At 36.0% G+C, this 16,972-nt stretch overlaps 1 protein-coding gene across 2 annotated transcripts in view; it reads right to left on the bottom strand.

The window, feature by feature from the left end:
• Positions 1-16,972, bottom strand: part of KCNIP1 (potassium voltage-gated channel interacting protein 1) — a 373,536-nt gene that overhangs the window by 17,949 nt on the left and 338,615 nt on the right. For both annotated transcript variants that reach the window (XM_032212085.1, XM_032212086.1), the window contains 4 exons: positions 16,343-16,467; positions 2,043-2,112; positions 1,696-1,766; positions 903-1,010 (listed from right to left, as the gene is read on the bottom strand). In XM_032212085.1, coding sequence (XP_032067976.1) covers positions 903-1,010; positions 1,696-1,766; positions 2,043-2,112; positions 16,343-16,467 — 374 coding nt within the window. The remainder of the gene's footprint in view (positions 1-902; positions 1,011-1,695; positions 1,767-2,042; positions 2,113-16,342; positions 16,468-16,972) is intronic.

The following is a 16,972-nucleotide window of genomic DNA, read 5'->3' as shown; positions in this document are numbered from 1 at the left end:
TGACATTTTGAGTGCTGATAGAGTGGATTGTTTTTGTAAGAATTAAGACAACTTGAAGCTGCCAGTATGAGTTACACAGTGAAAGAAAAAAAGGGGAGAGACCACAATTATGTGACCAACAACACATAACTGGAACTCTGATAATTCATCTCATCTCATCATCTCAACTCAACTCTTTTTGAATTGCATGGATAGAAGTAAAAGCCCCTCCAGAAAACCTCTTCTCAACATGGGAAGACTGGTAATAATACAGACACTATTTGTAAGTATGGCCTAAAAACCCTGAGAAAGGCTGTTGTATCTTTGACATGTGTCACAGCATGGTTTCTCTCCTTCTTTCTCTTTCACTGTCTATCTCATATTGGCGCCTTCCAGTTGTCTTAATCCTTATAAAACCAACAAAACATTGTATAATGAAAGCTATGGCATTTTTAAACTAATTGTTTTATTAATGAATTCCAGAAAAATTAGATAGTTGCTTGCAACTTCCTTCAATGCTTGTTTTAAGCATTGAGTTGTTTTCTCAGCTAGCCCTAAACTAAAGCAACATGGAAAGCAAGATCAGTCTCTGGGCAAAACAGATTTCCTCTTTGTAGCAAGGCAGATTTTAGCTCCAAGAGGGAGTGGGAAAAAATCTTAATGCCCTTTGTCTATATGGATCTAACATTCATTCTATATTTTGTACAACAGATGTTTGAAATGTTTGCAAGATGGTTAGAAATGCAGATATCTATAATTTATATATACTAAAAGCTAATTCAATGTTAATTTTCTTTTGAAATATTTAATCCAGAGCTAGTAGTAGGAAACTTTTTAGTAGGTAGGTTGATGCCAAGACTCAATTGCATTTTACAGGTTTAATCAGCAGCTAAAAGCCTGCAGAGGACTATAAACCACCTTACCTCCTTGTTTATATAGCCATCCTTATTTATGTCATAGAGATTAAATGTCCATCGTAGCTTTTCATGAACAGTTCCTCTCAAAAGAATGGAGAGCGCCATCACAAAATCCTGTGAATCCAGAAATACAAATCTGATTTAACTGAATACTGATTTGCTTTTACCAAATTAAAATGCTTTCTCTGAGCTTTTCGATAGAATAACATTGTCAAATGATGCTTTGTTAGAATCAATATCTCACATAAAAATGTTCAATTATACTTAACAATGCCTTTGTTCAATTGTAAGGTCATACCTGTATGGTTCAGGCCCTACCTAGATGGCAACTTTTCCAAAACAGTAAAACAATGAAAAGTCAGATAATTACATTATTAAATTCTCAAATGGCAGAAAGTGAAAGAAACTTTGCCATATTTTAGGCATGCTTAAGAAGCCTATGATAGGCATTGAATCAGATATGAATAAATATTCAGATATGAGTTATCCATTTTATAATTCAGAACTTTACTGATTAAATGAACTATATCAAACATTTCCATTGAAAATATTGATGCAACAGGTAAAAAGCCCCAAAGCCCCTTCTTATGCATCATCTCCATTCATCCTGCATGGGAAATAACTTATTAAAAACATCCTAATGACCTTATGTAGATATATGCCCAAGAGATTTGCACGGATAGACATAAACACACAAATGAATTCTTGTTGCTCATATGAAGGACAAATAGCCATTCCATCAGCAATTGGAAACATGGTATTCGATACAAAACCCTGGAGATTATTATGATTTCTTTACCTCAAACTTCACAGATCCATTCTGCGCTGTATCAAATGCATTAAAAAGATAATGGGCATACATACTAGCATCTGAAAAACACAAATCAATAGAAGATTATATTATTAAAATAACAAAAGTAAACCTGGGCAAAGCTGAACTCAATATCCTCTGGGTTCATTTCTGCGGGGCCTGATATGAAACAGCATAGCGGACAGAGTATCATTTCCAATTTAAGCATGCTTTCCTTCTTTCCCAGTTCCCATACTTCTCTTTCAGGTTGAAAAAGTGTATCTTCAGTTCTGTCTGATTCATAAATTCTATACTTTAAGCTAGCTCTTCTCAATAAAAGAAATACTGTCACTCACCACCATGAGGGAAAAACTGTGCATAGATCTGTTTGAATGTTTCTTCATTAACAGCTCCACAAGGGCATTCCTATGGGGAAACAAGGAGTAAAGCTGTTTTTTTTTTTAATTTATAGCATCATCTAGTCCCCACTACACTTACCATCATATTTCTGACCACTGAGTGGTATATGCTTAGAACCAAAGAAACTCTCTTACAGCAGTTTTAATCAATACTTTCCCCTCTTTGCTCAATAAGCAATTTCTTTTTCCATAACCATGCAATGAAAATCAAGTTTAAGTCAAAATCCTTGTTCTGTTGGAGAGGCAGGGAGGGCTAAAATCCATTTTGCTGCCTGGAACAAACACCTGCAGAGACCATTCTGTGCTGGATCCCTTCAGGCAATTAATTTCATTTGATCCCCAGAAAAAAAAGAAACTGCAGAATCAAAGCTAATTAGAGAAAAATTGATTGTCTGAAGAGACACTGTTGTTTTGCAATTTACCTGTGGATAAAACTGTCTATAAATGTGTAGCGCAACAAGATTCTGATCTCATCTATAGTTGGGGGGGGGGGGCAACTGTTGCTTGTATTAGCACTGCTGGCTGTTGGAACCCAAAGCAGAACTACAGAGATAAAGAAAAACAGTCTCCCATGCTGTTAACCAGATTTAGGTTCTGCCTATGCCTTCTGGCTCTAGTGCTAGAGCAGTTATGTTCACCTCTGCTACCTTGCTTGCTTATTGAGAGATTGGAAAGAATTGATCATTAAATTAGAATACTTTTGGCACTCGTTTCTTGTTGTTCCTCTCTGCATTATCCTAGTGCCACTGCCACAGTCTCAAGACAGACCAGGTTTAAGGCAAACCCCAAAGCTTCCCATTTGTACTTAGTGAAATATCTGGAAATGCAAATTTTCCAGGAAAAGATGGGTTTGCTTTGAGATATTTAAATGGAGTCATAGCTTTTGAAGTAGCAAATGAGTTTGATCCCATGGAAGTAAGCAAAATTAAGTCTTGATTTCATTGGAAATCTTTAAAATACCATATTTTTAAGAGTATAAGACATTCCAGAGTATAAGAAGCACCCAGATTTTGAAGAAGCAAATTAAAAAAAGATTTTGCACTCTGCAGATCTCCCAAAAATGGCCTGTTTGTCAAAAAAAAGGGCATGCATAGGAGGCTTAGAGGGTGATCCTGGGGGCTGGGGGGAAATATTGAGCAAAAAATGGCCCATTTTTCACTCATTTCTGCCCTCCCCAACCCCAGGAGCACTCTGGAAGTCTCCTAAAAGCTATGCACGGCCATTTTGGTGAAGGAGACAGGGTTTCAGGGGACAATAAATGCTCTATTCAGTGTATAAGATGCATCCAGATTTTCAGTCTCTTTTTTGAGGGAAAAAGATATACTCCGAAAAATACGGTATTTCTAAGCAGGATAAATTAGCAAATGCTCTTTAGAGCAGTAATAAAAGGAGAAAAAAATTGCACTGAAAAGATTTCCTAGCACTTTTGACTTTTCTCTGTTAGAAGAACCCAACTATCAAAGATTTCTGGGGAAGAAATGGTAAAATGAAGATGGCTCTATTTTTAATGAAACTGATGACTATGGTGAAGAGCTGTTTTTAAATAATGATATGGAAGAAGAACATAATAAATGTTTTCCTGAACAAGTTTGAGACTGATCTGAAAGTGGATTTAAAAATTATAAGCAACGAAAATGACATGGCAAAAGAAGCTACGGTAGTTATACAAATGAAACCAGCTTTTGTCCTAAAAATTAAAAGAAATATATAAATAACAAATATTAAAACAATGCCTAGAATAATTTTCTCATATTGGAAGTAGAGTTATTAATAACCTTACAGAATTTTCTGAATACACAGAAGAAATTAAAAGAAAGGTCTAGAACATTATTAGAAGGATCAAAGATTAACATGGTTAAGTAAAAAGGAGGAATATAAAGTTGTTTTATTTGATCAAGATCAAAATAAATGTTATTGTAGTAACCTTTAATGGGTTTTTTGCTGACTGAGAATGAATGAGATTTTTTAAATACGTATGTAGATAAGAGATGATACGTGGGAAATAGAGTTCATTTGTTGTATTTTAAGAGAAGATGATATTTGTTGTGATGAAGATGGAAGTTGTTTGTTTGTATATAGTATATATTTCTCCTTTACCATATTATTTTTTCTTCTCTGTTTTCATTTCATTTTTTTCTGCACTTTATAATTTATTTTATTTTTTACCATATTAATCTTTACCTTTTTAATTGTAATGCTTAATAAAATTGCTATTAAAAACAACACAGCTGGCTACCATCTATAGAAAAGGAATTGGGACATTAAGAAGCAACATAAAATAAGATTTATTTCTTTGTATTTATAGATCAGAAATGCATTATGAATATGTACAGACAAACACTGTTGGCACAAGAGCATCTCTGAATTGATAGGTATTTGTGATACTAATGTTGCCATATTTTTGTGAAAATGGAAAAAAAATAGAAAAAGTGATGAGAGATCATGGAGGAGTACAGGTGGAAAATGATTATAAGACTGGAAGTGTTATAAAATTCTATGCTTGAAGCATGTTGAAGCCTTCCCTCCTTCCATGGTCAGTAAAATGAGGAGTCAGAGTGTTGGGGGCAATATGCTGACGCTCTAAACGTCTTAGGGAGGTTTGCAAAGCCCTATGAAGTGGTGTATAAATCTAACTACCATTGCTACAGCTATGCATTTGAACGTATTAAATGTTACATTTTACTTTATGCAGAACTATCATCACTTTCAAGGACTGCCCCATTCAATTCTGATTTACAGGTAAAGAACTATTTTAAAAAGGAAACTGAAGACATTGAAGCAGTCCATAAACAGTCAGCATCCCCCAAAAAACCAGACTAAACATGCATATAGATGGCCTGGTGTCACATGAAACAAACAAAATGCTAAAAAGTTATGTTGTTTATGTAGTTACTTACCAAACACATCTAAATTATATTAAGTAACTAAAATATATTTGCAATGCCCAAGGCATGTCGGAATTTTGGAGCACACCTCATATTTCGAAATTGAAAGTTGAAAAATTTGATATGCCCTACAGTACCTACCAGGTTGTTTAGTATTTGTATTTAAAATACAATAAAATATTCTAATAAATATTATGCAAAACTAAATGTGCCCTTTTGGCAATGCATAGTTTTTATTCTATAGGGAAGAGAAAATAGCTATAATTGCAAAATGATATCCTTGAGGTATGACTTTTCAGGGTGTTATCATTCTTGGCCTGAAGGGTAACAATGGTTTCCTGCACAGCTGAAATTTTTGATGTACCCCTCCGTAAGTGTGAGTGATGGATTTCCACATTTTTTAGAACCTCTTCTGTAGGTGTGGCCTGCTTTGTGGGAGTGGCTGTGGTCACCATGTGACCGGGTGAGAGTAGCTTGCCAGCCATGTGACCGAGTGGGAGTGGCTTGGCAGTCATGTGACTGGGTGGGCATGGCCAACTTGTAAAATGTGGTGAAACTCACTTAACAATGCTCTTGCTTAGCAACCAAAAAGTTGGCTCAGAAACTCTGGCATTTGAAGCACGCAAGTCTTAAAGCTGTCAAGTTACAAGACCTTTGCACCCCTAACTCTTTAGAAAAAAAACCCAGGGATGTTCAAACTTGACAGCTTTAAGACTTTAAGGTTTAGACAGGACTCTTAGAGGCGGATGGGGCGATTGGTGAGCCAGCCAATCAGTAAGCGGCAGGCCGGGCAAGCGTGGTGCAGACGGGCAGGGAGAGGGAGCTGGAACCGGTTCTAAATGGCATGGTAGATTTGTGGAACCTCTTCCACAGAAGAGGTTAGAATTGGCAGGAACCCACCCTGTGTGTGTGTCTCTCTCTCTCTCTCTCTCTCTCTCTCTCTGTGTGTGTATGGAAGTTTGGATATTTTTTTGGCAAGATTTGAATAAACCCTTTTGAGTGTTAAAGTGAACGTGTACTTTTAATTTTCAGTCTTTGGACTGCTTTAAAATGCGCCTACTAGTTCCAATTCATTTATAGTTAAATGGTCACAGTTTTGTTTCACAAGAGTCAAGAATGCTCAAGAGATCTCATTAGCAAAAAAGAGAATAACTTAATACAGCTAAATCTTCAGACTTATTCCTTGGGAAATCAAGCAGGTATGCCCCTTAATGTAATTTGGAGCAACATAACTATGACAAAACTAGTTCATTAAGAATTTTGATGAATATTCTGTCTGGTTAATTATGCACAATCCTTTAAACTATATAACTAGAATTTTGTGCATATCAGGGATAATTGGGGTATTCCGATGCTGTTCTGTAATTCCATAAATTGAGAATTTTCATAGCTAGGGTATGAAATGTTATGGGAAAATGACAAGTTACTTTTTAACTCTTTTTTCTTACATATCCAGAAGCTAGCTTAAGTTTTCTCCACAAAAGTATATATTTTTAAATCTTATACTATGCAATATTATACCATCATACATTTTTCTATAAACATTTTGATAAATAACATACATATCAAGATCTTCTGCATTTCAGTGCAAGAAAGGGTGAGTCTTCAACCAGGATTAATCAGTCAAGCATTCTCAACACTAACAAATATATAATGTGTTGACACAGGTCCTCAGTGTCCTTGGCCCTTGCAACTCAGACCTTGAATTAGAGCTTTCCTAATCCATGTGGAGACATAGAAAAATAGCACTAGCAATAGCTGTTAGACTTATATACCGCTTCATAGGGTTTTCAGCCCTCTCTAAGCAGTTTACAGAGTCAGCATATTGCCCCCAACAATCCGGGTCCTCATTTTAACCACCTCGGAAGGATGGAAGGCTGAGTCAACCCTGAGCCGGTGAGATTTGAACAGCCGAACTGCTGAACTGCAGTCAGCTGAAGTAGCCTGCAGTGCTGCACTTTAACCACTGCGCCACCTCAGCTCTTACAATGTCCATTGTATAGAGAAAAATTGGGCATGGTCAGGATAATTCATATCACTTGATACTTGAATCAAAAATGATCATGTCGGGTATGCCCAGAGGTTACGGAATATAAGGTTTTCTGTAAGAGCAAACTAGCATTAAAACTTTTGAAAGTTCTATTCCACCAATGTACTTATTAGTACCTCATCACATACTGACCACAAGGAGACAGTAGATTTATTTATTTGTTAGATTTTTATCTTGCCTTTATTACATTAGAAATCAAGATTTAACATTATACTCATTATATGTCACCTCTTTGTATATGATTCCGCCTACTCTTTGTTTGAGACATTGCTAATCTGAGTTCACTCGTATCTGCCTTTCATCCTAGCGGCACACACACAGAGTCCATGCTGTTTACTGTCATACTAATAAAATGTAGTTAGATAGATCGGGTTTTCCCTGACACTATCAGGTATCCCCCTGAATAAGTCTCCTTACAGTTGCCAACAGGAATAAAACTTGCTTCATCAATTTTTACCAGACGGGATTCCCACTTTCGGTAACACTTACAGGAACACACCCAACACAGCTGTTAACATTCCAGGACAGCCCAGGTTTGCATATTTATGACTTAATTTTCAACTCTGCTCTACCTAATGCTTGAAATGTAGTCCTTGCTATGAACTGTTCTTGGAAGATGAACACCGTCTTCCTCTAGCTAACAGGAGATACATTTAGGTATAGATATACATACATTTAGGTATAGACTGTAAAGGTAAAGGCTCACCTCGCACATATGTGCTAGTCATTCCCGACTCTAGGGAACGGTGCTCATCTCTGTTTCAAAGCCAAAGATGTCTCTGTGGTCATGTGGCCGGCATGACTAAGGTGCATGGACTGCTGTTACCTTCCAACCAAAGGTAGTCTCTATTTTTCTATTTGCTTTTGAACTGCTAGGTTGGCAGAAGTTTGAACAAATACTGGGAGTTCATTCTGTTACATGGTGCTAGGGATTTGAACTGCTGAACTGAGTAGCCACTGAGCCACTGTCTCTCTCTATAGATTGTATCTCTACCTAAATGTTTACCTCTTATGCCTACTAAATATCTGCCTCCAGCTTGAGGTGCCAAGGACAGTCTTGGATTAACCAAAATAATGCAGCAGTATGGAGCATTCCACATTATAGTAAGTGTATAAAAATGGATCATGCTTTTGGTAGAAGTAAACGCAAAACCTAACACCTGGTGCTGTGACCCTAGGGTGGAAATGGTCAGCAAAAAGCAAATAGACACCAATGATTATGGTATACATTGATACCATGAGAAAGGTGTGAAAAGGTAGCAGAAGGGTCAATCACATAGCTTGTCAAAGCACTTCAGAGGAAATGGCACTGACTGACTACATTAGCACCCTCCCCCTGTTTATCTTTCCGTTACCTATCTGTTTAAATGTTATTGCCAAAATATATAACATGAGAAGTGGGCTTGTTCAGGGTTCTCTCTTGCCATCTACCAATAGGGAATCCGGTTACTAACTGTAAGTATTTCCACTAAAGTATATTTTGTTGTTTCTATTTCTCAAATACCTTGGTTGCTTTTAGGATTTTCCTCACAACAATAAATTTATACTTAGGGCATTCTTACTCGAGGATTATTTCTCATACATTATGTAAAGACCTAGCCCTCTGAGGAAGGCTGTAATTGCTGGAAAACGTAGAAGGAAAGAGAAGAGGATGTCCAAAAGTAAGATGGGTGAATTCTGTTAAAGTGGTAATGAGTACACCATTGGAAGAGCTGTAAGACCAGGTTAGGGACAGATCACCATGGAAAAAATCTATTTATGAGGTTGCTGGGAGTCGGCAATGAAGTAATGGCAGGTAAACATCATGACATTATGGGGATGTGATGGCTCAGTGGCTAAGATGTTGAGTTTGTCGATCAGAAAGTCGGCAATTCAGTGGTTCGAATCCTTAGCACTATGTAACGGGGTGAGTTCCCATTATTTGTCCCAGCTTCTGCCAATTTAGCAGTTCAAAAGCACATAAAAATGCAAGTAGAAAAATAAGGACCACTTTGGTGGAAAGGTAACAGCACTCCGTGCACCTTCAAGGTTGAGTCATGATAGCCACATGACCACGGAGATGTCTTCAGACAACACTGGCTCTTTGGCTTAGAAACGGAGATGAGCACCATCCCTAGAACCAGAAACAACTAGCACACACGTGCGGGAAAATCTTTACCTTTATTTAAACATCATGAAGAACCAAGAGAAGGTGAGGGAGCATCACATAATTTTTCCCCTTAGCTATCATGTCCTTAACTCTTTCACTGACACACTCAATTTTACTTTTCAGCACTTAATGAGTCTTAATGTGTTGTCATGTAAGCAATGGAAGGATTGGAGACAGCACTTTGTGTTGTGCTTAGGGCATCAGTTGGCCTTAATCTAACTGACCAAGGGCACTCTATTTTTTTGTTTCATGAACATTGCTGATTTCTTAAAGACAATAGTAGGTTCAATAATACATGCAGATATTTATTCAAGTTGTCAAATTCTACTCCAGCAAATAAAAGCAATTTCCTAGTCAATTTTTGTTTGAAGATGTTGAAGTTATTGGCTTGCCATACATCAAGATTTGGATCTATGGACTTCTGGTTTGGGCGGTGTCTGTGGGAGTTGTTTTGTTTTTAACAGTTAGAGACCTTGGCTGTGTTAAGCTGTCTAAACAGCATCCATCAACTGTTTGACAGTTTGATTACCTCTCCTTCGGGCATAGGAGGAGAAGTGAGAAGCTATGTTTGGGTAGTGCTCCATTCAACCCCCCCTCCCCAGAACATAAATCTGGGGCTGGAAGGTGTGAGCCATCCTATAACTCAGTGAATTCTCCGTGCCAAGGACTTTTTCTGCTTTTTTGCAGAACGAAGGCATATGTCTACCCTCAGCTCAATGATTGATTTATAACTGATTCCAACACGGGCAGACAGATACCGGAGAACTTCTAATTGTATGTATTACAGACTTTAACTTCATTTTTCATTAAAAAAAATCCTTCTGTTTTACTACCTGGCAGAAAGACAAAGAGAAGATGGTGCTGAACAGCTTTGTAGGCGTGGTCTGCTGCGATGTTATAGACTTTCACAGAGCTTAGACCATCTAAAGATCATTAAATCAGTAGTGACTTGTTATCAAACTACATAGTAATTACTGGAACAAGCGGCTTGCCTGGATTTAGTAATTGAGTGGAGAAGATTAATGAGAAATGGCATCTAACCAAAAAATTAACGCCTCGAAAAGCACTGGCTCTTTACCTGCTCCGGCATCTAAATTACAGTCATTACTCCCCTCCCAACCCCCTCCTACTCATGCTGGGGAACCTTTGACTTGAGAAATACTGCAAAAAGAATTAAGTGATGCCTTAACCAAGGCTTTAAAAAATCATGCAGCTGCGATGGAAATTAAAATACAGGAAAAGATTTCTGTTGCTTTTAAGGATTTGTCAGAAGAAGTTATGAATTCAGTCCAGATTCTTAATCAAGACATTAGAGATGATATTTTGGAGGCTTTTAAATGCTTATCTGGCTATGTATCAGGAATCGAGGATAAATTGGAAGATCTTAGTGATTCCAATATTAATCTGGTAACGAAAATGGATGTGGTCCAACACAAGGTTGATGATGCAGAAAATGAAATTATAATGTTGCAGTACAGAGAGATGGAATTTGCTTTAATGATAAGGGGCCTTAAAGAGAAAAACCAAGAAAATTTGAAGCAGATCTTCTCAGAAGCTTTTGATCAATTGATGGGACAGCCAGGAGGGGATTTTGACTGGCAGATTGACAAGATATATCATGTTAATTCCTGGCTTGCCAGACAAAAACAACCCCCAAGGGACATTGTGGTGTATTTTGCCACGAGAGATACGAGGAATTTGATACAGCAAGATTCTTATAAAACCAAGTTGCAAATTGGGGGTCAGGAGGTGACTGTTTTGAAGGAAATACCACCCAAAATGCTGAGATCAAGGAAAGATTATGCCTTTTTAGTGGATGAGCTCAAAACCGTCAGTTACAGTTCAGATGGGAAGCTCCAGCTGGACTAGCAGTTAATTACCAGGGGCAAAGATATCATCTTAACTTGGTATGGAAGGCTCAAGATTTTTATAATAATATACTGAAGGCTGGACATTCCCCTCCCCCTTCAGGACCCAGAGAAAGAGAACAAGAAGGACAGGACAGACAGCAAGATACCCAAGGATCATTAAGGCTGGATCAACTTCCTCTCTCAGAACTAGAAGGAGCGAAGGAGCAAAGACAAACCCGCGGGGTCACTAGGCCTATGGAACAAGAGTTAAAAAAGCAACAAGCTTTGCAACAAACACACACAATGGATCAAGAACTCACAGGTTTCAGCTCAGAAGCAGTGGGAGGAGCCAGGCCGAAAACCAAACTACAGGATTTTCAGATGGCTTTTAAAAAGCTTCAGGGAGCTAAAGATGACAACTAAGTTCTTAACTTGAAACGTTAATGGCTTAAATTCTCCACAGAAAAGGAAGAAAATAAATCATTATTTGAAACAATTTAAGAATGACATAATTTGCCTGCAAGAGACACATATCAGATTAACTGACCAGAAATATTTGATCAATTCAAGACTAGGACGACACTTTGTAGCCTCTGCCCCAGAGAAGAAAAATGGTAGTGTTATTTACTTAAGAAAGGACTGAAAGCCGAACTAATTGAAGCAGAGTCCCAAGGAAGATATATTGTAATAGAACTGGTATTAGAAGGGGAAAAGATGCTTTTAATGGGAATATATGCTCCCAATCAACAACAAGATAAATTTTACAAAATGTTCCATACTAAGTTAATACAGTGGGATTATAGATCTTGCATATTAATGGGTGACTGGAACGGTGTTCTGGATACCAAGAAAGACAATAAGGGTCTCCTGCAAAATAGCCAAACGCGAGTGAAATTACCTAAGTCTTTTTTCGATATGATGGATGATATGGAGCTAAGAGACATCTGGCGAGAAAGGAATGCAAAAGAACAGGACTTTACATTTTTTCTGATAGACATCAATCCTTTTCCAGGATTGACTTTATATTAATAACAAATAGCTTTCTAGAGTAAAGAAGATGAAGATATGTTCCAGAGCTTTAACAGATCATAACCCGGTTTGGATGGAGTTGGAATTTGGGAAGGAAGCTAGAAGGACTTGGAGATTAAATGAAAATTTATTTAGATATGAGAAAATTTTTAATGAATGTAAAATATTGTTGAGAGAATATTTTGTCTTTAATATGAATAAGGGCACATCTATGGAAATGGTTTGGGATGCAAGTAAAGCGTACATGCGAGGAGTCCTAATAAATTTAAATAGGTTACATAGATGTAAACAGAGAAGAAAAATAAATGAACTTGAGGAAGAGATTAGGAAGAGAGAACAGGAGCTAATATTAAATCCAGGAGATAAGAAGATTAAAGAAGCAATTACTTTATTACGAGTGCAATTTAATATGCTGATGTCAGACCAGGTGGCTACTAATTTGTTATATGAAAAACATAATACTTTCTGTAATGCAAATAAACCTGGTAGATGGTTAGCATATTTGACTAGGAAGAAACAGAAATCTCACAACATATTGAAAATACATTACAAAGGGAAGGAAGTGTATCAACAGGATGAGATTCAAAAGGCCTTTCATGAATTTTTTACAGGATTGTACACGAGCGACAAAATACAAGGTTTAGATATAGATAGATATCTGGACAAAGAAAAAATACCTATAGTTAAGGCGAGCAGAGGGAAAGATTGAATCAACCAATAACCTCGGGGGAAATTCTCCAGGTAATTAAACAGCTAAAGGCAGGGAAAGCACCAGGTACAGATGGTTTGACAGTGGCTTATTACAAAAATTTACAATTAGAAATTGTAGAACCCCTTAAGGAATTATTTAATAAAATCCAAATGGAAGGGAAAGTACCCCCATCTTGGAAGACAGCTTTCATATCCCTGATGCCTAAAGAAGATCAAGATCTTAGTCAACCAAAAAATTATAGACCTATATCATTACTTAATATAGATTATAAAATTTTTACAAAAATACTAGCGAATAGGTTAATGTTGATTATTCAGCAATTGATTCATAATGATCAAACTGGTTTTATGCAAGGGAGACAAATGAGAAATAATGTTAGACAAATTGTTAATATACTTGAATACTTGGGAAAGAATAATCAAATGCCCGCAGCGCTTATATTCTTAGATGCCGAGATTGCGGATGATTTGGTTATAACATTAACCCAACCAGAGAAATCTATCAAGGTTTTAATGAATATGATTAATCAATATGGCCAAGTATCTGGATTTAAAATAAACCTAGGAAAAACAAAGATGCTAGTTAAAAATATGAACATTAATCAAAGGGAAGACTTAGAAAAAATGACAGGATGTGAAATAGTTAAAAAGGTTAAATATATAGGAGTTTACATCTCAACCTCAAACAGGAAACTATATAAGTATAATTATGAGCCACTATGACATAGTATACAGGCAGAGATGAAGAATTGGGAAAAATTACAATTATCTTTGTTGGGAAGATTAGCAGCAGTGAAAATGAATGTCTTGCCTAAATTTCCATTTCTTTTTCAAATGATACCAATACTTTAAAAAGATGCAGATTTTCTAGAATGGCAGAAGGGTATTAACAAATTTGTTTGGACAGGGAAAAAGCCAAGAATAAAACTTAAAATTATGCAAGATGTACGTGAGAGAGAGGAGGTTTGAAATTGCCAAATCTAAAACTATATTATGAAGCAGTAGTTTTATCACTAAGTGATTGGATTACCTCAACAGATGATAGAATACTTAATGCCAAAGGGCATGATTTGGTATATGGTTGGCATGCCTATCTGTTATATGACAAGAAGGTGGACAAGAATTTCAAAAGTCATATTTTAAGGAATGCTCTATTGCGGGTTTGGAAAAAATATCAACATAAACTAAATGATAAGATACCTATGTGGGCAATTCCCAGACATGCAATAGAGAAAATAAATATAGTACCAAAAACAGGATGTAACAGCTTCTCACTTTAGAAAGAGGTGTATCACAACTAAAACCCTTGAATGTACTAAAAGAGGAAAAGGTAATTCAAACATGGTTTCAGTATGGGGAACTACAGGCCAGATGGAAAAAAGATCAAAAAATTGGTTTTACGCAAAATTTACTAAAACAAATTAGGGATCAAAGTCAAATGCATATAAAAAGGTTATACAATGTATTAATAGAAATGGATTCGGAAACAGAATTAGTCAAAGACTGCATGGTAAAGTAGGCACAAAATTTTGAAGAACCAATAATGTTGGATACATGGGAAAAGATATGGGTAAGAAAAGTAAAATTCACACAAGCCCAAAATTTGAGAGATAACTTTTATAAGATGTTTTATAGATGGCATTTAGATTCTAAAAAACTGGCCTGTATGTATCCGAATTTACAACTGAAATGCTGGAGATGTGATTGTGTTGATGCTACATATTACCATATATGGTGGACTTGTAAAAAAGGTTAAAGCATTTTGGATAAAAATATGGTGGATTATGCAAAATGTTCTTTAAAAAAAGGATAAAGTTTACCCCTCAGTTATTCCTGTTAGGCATAACTACTGATTGTACTGTTATAGAGACTAATTTGATTTTGCATTTAATAATGGCAGCAAGATTGTTGGTGATGCAATACTGGAAGAAGGAAGATTTGCCTACTATTCAAGAATGGACATTAAGAGTCACAAACTTAGCAGAGATGGCTAAAATATCAGCATATCTCAAGGACCACTCAAATGAGAAATATAAACTGGAGTGGAGAAGATGGATTGACTATATTCAAAATAAATACGAGGCTAAGAAATTCCAGATAGTTTATGACTCAAGAAGCAAGGAATGATATAATCTGTTTAGAGTTAGCCTAACAAAAGAGGAGTTAAAGCTCAAATGAAAGATGATACTAACTTTCTTTTTAAGTTTATTTTAGAACATCTTTGTTAAAAATTTATACCCTGTATTTGTTCTGGAAAGTTGGGGGGGGGAGGTTGGGGAGGTTGGGTTCGGGAGGGGAGAGTGGGGATGGGAAGGTAAATATTTGTAAAAGCTTTTTTTTTCAAAACTTTTCAATTAAAAAAAAAAGATTTGGATCTATTCTAACCCTGAAAAGCTTTGGGAAATGATTGAGATGAGACATAGCAAAATACATCCCCCTTAGAAATATTGAAATCAGGATGAGTAATGAAGCAAAGACATTATTACTACACACCTTATCAATAAGCATTACTGTTATGAAACATTTTACTTTTTATGAAATTAATATATTTCAGTGAATGATACTTATGGTTCATTGCTGAAGTAGAAATATGATCTGATAGTCATGTGTTTCTTCACAATCTCAACAGTCCAGCACATTGTGTATACCTACAGCTCCACAAACTGTAGGCTTTTTGACTAAGATAAATTGCAACATATATATCCATTTTTTTCTTCCTAAATTGGGCTCTCGCCATCTGAATCCACTACATTTAATAATATACATAGTGAAAACAATACAATTGTACCTTTTGTATAAATTTCAAAAAAATGTGGCAGAATGAAATTATTAATTAGTGTGAGTCTTTTTAATATGCAGCTTGAACAGTGAGCTATCACTATGGAAAGCAATGGAAAGACTCCATTAATTAATAATGGAAAGTTGGATTTGACGAAAGAATGGAAGGAGAGAGGGAGGGAGGAAAGAAGGGGAAATTTAACATATTATCCCATCTGCCTTCCACCCCCAATAAAAAAGCAGCTTCATAATACTATGGAAGGAAAAGAGAACTTCAGTGAAAATTGGAATTTTGTTAAGTCATTCATTCTTAACAACTTAATGACTTAATGACTGTACCAAACAATTGGTACAGATATGTTTATCTGTTCAGGAATTAATTTCAAATGCTTGGATTTTTTTTTAAATAAAAAAGATATGATCTGAATGGGATATGATCACAATTGTGAAATACAAAATGTTTACAAGATATCCCAAAGTAACAATGGACTGTCCCAAATCTAATTTGACACAATGAAGAAACAATAAAGAACTTGGCTGAAATTGCCAGCTAACAGAGCTATTAAATCATTCATTATGTACATGAGAAAATTACAACACAGGCTACATTTAACAGGTGAGCTGCATGTTTTCAGCCTGGCCTCCATTTAAATCTATCTTTATGACAATAAAAATAGGCACAATAGCACTTTATCTGTCGGATTTTAGACCTAAAGAAGGATTTAATTCCCACTTATGTTCTGATTTACTGGTCAGTTTATAATAACTATATTTTACCATCTTACATTTTTGAATCCTCTGTAAAGCACTTGAAGTTCCTTCTTTGTGAAATTGGTTTGTGCCTCAAGTTGTTCTAATCCTTCTGGTCGATAACATACTGTTGCAATTTCCAATTCATCTTCAATTTTATCTAAAACAAGGACAAAGTTTGATTTGGAACACCATACTGTTTTGAGAAGTAGTGGAAGGAATTAAACAAAAACCAATTAATTTAGACATAATTACACATTAAGCTGTATACCCATCCAGTTCCACTTAAAGTAAAATCAACAGAAAAAAACAGAGGCATATTGCACATTTTTTTTGTAAGAGTTATTATCACACAAACTATTATTATTGCATTCCTTTTGTAATGCTCTATTCCTTAATAACGTTCGAAACATGTTTCAAAATCAACCAGAAGATAAGAGTCTCAAGTTCCTGCTCGGTGATTTGAAAATATTTTCCAACATGCAGCATTTTTTTTAGAACAATATCACAAGTTGTAGGTAGAACAAGGACCCAACGTGCTAAAACAGAGTAGACAAAAAGTTGTGAAATCCCCCTCTCACACACTAATATGGCAATGTGTATTGCTTGACAGATATAAATTACTTTCACATAATATATTTAAGATCAGAACAAACAATTATTAC

The sequence above is a fragment of the Thamnophis elegans genome, chromosome 2 (genome assembly GCF_009769535.1).
Source record: "Thamnophis elegans isolate rThaEle1 chromosome 2, rThaEle1.pri, whole genome shotgun sequence".
In the NCBI taxonomy this organism is placed as follows: domain Eukaryota; kingdom Metazoa; phylum Chordata; class Lepidosauria; order Squamata; family Colubridae; genus Thamnophis; species Thamnophis elegans.
This window is presented reverse-complemented; position numbering and strand designations above follow the sequence as displayed.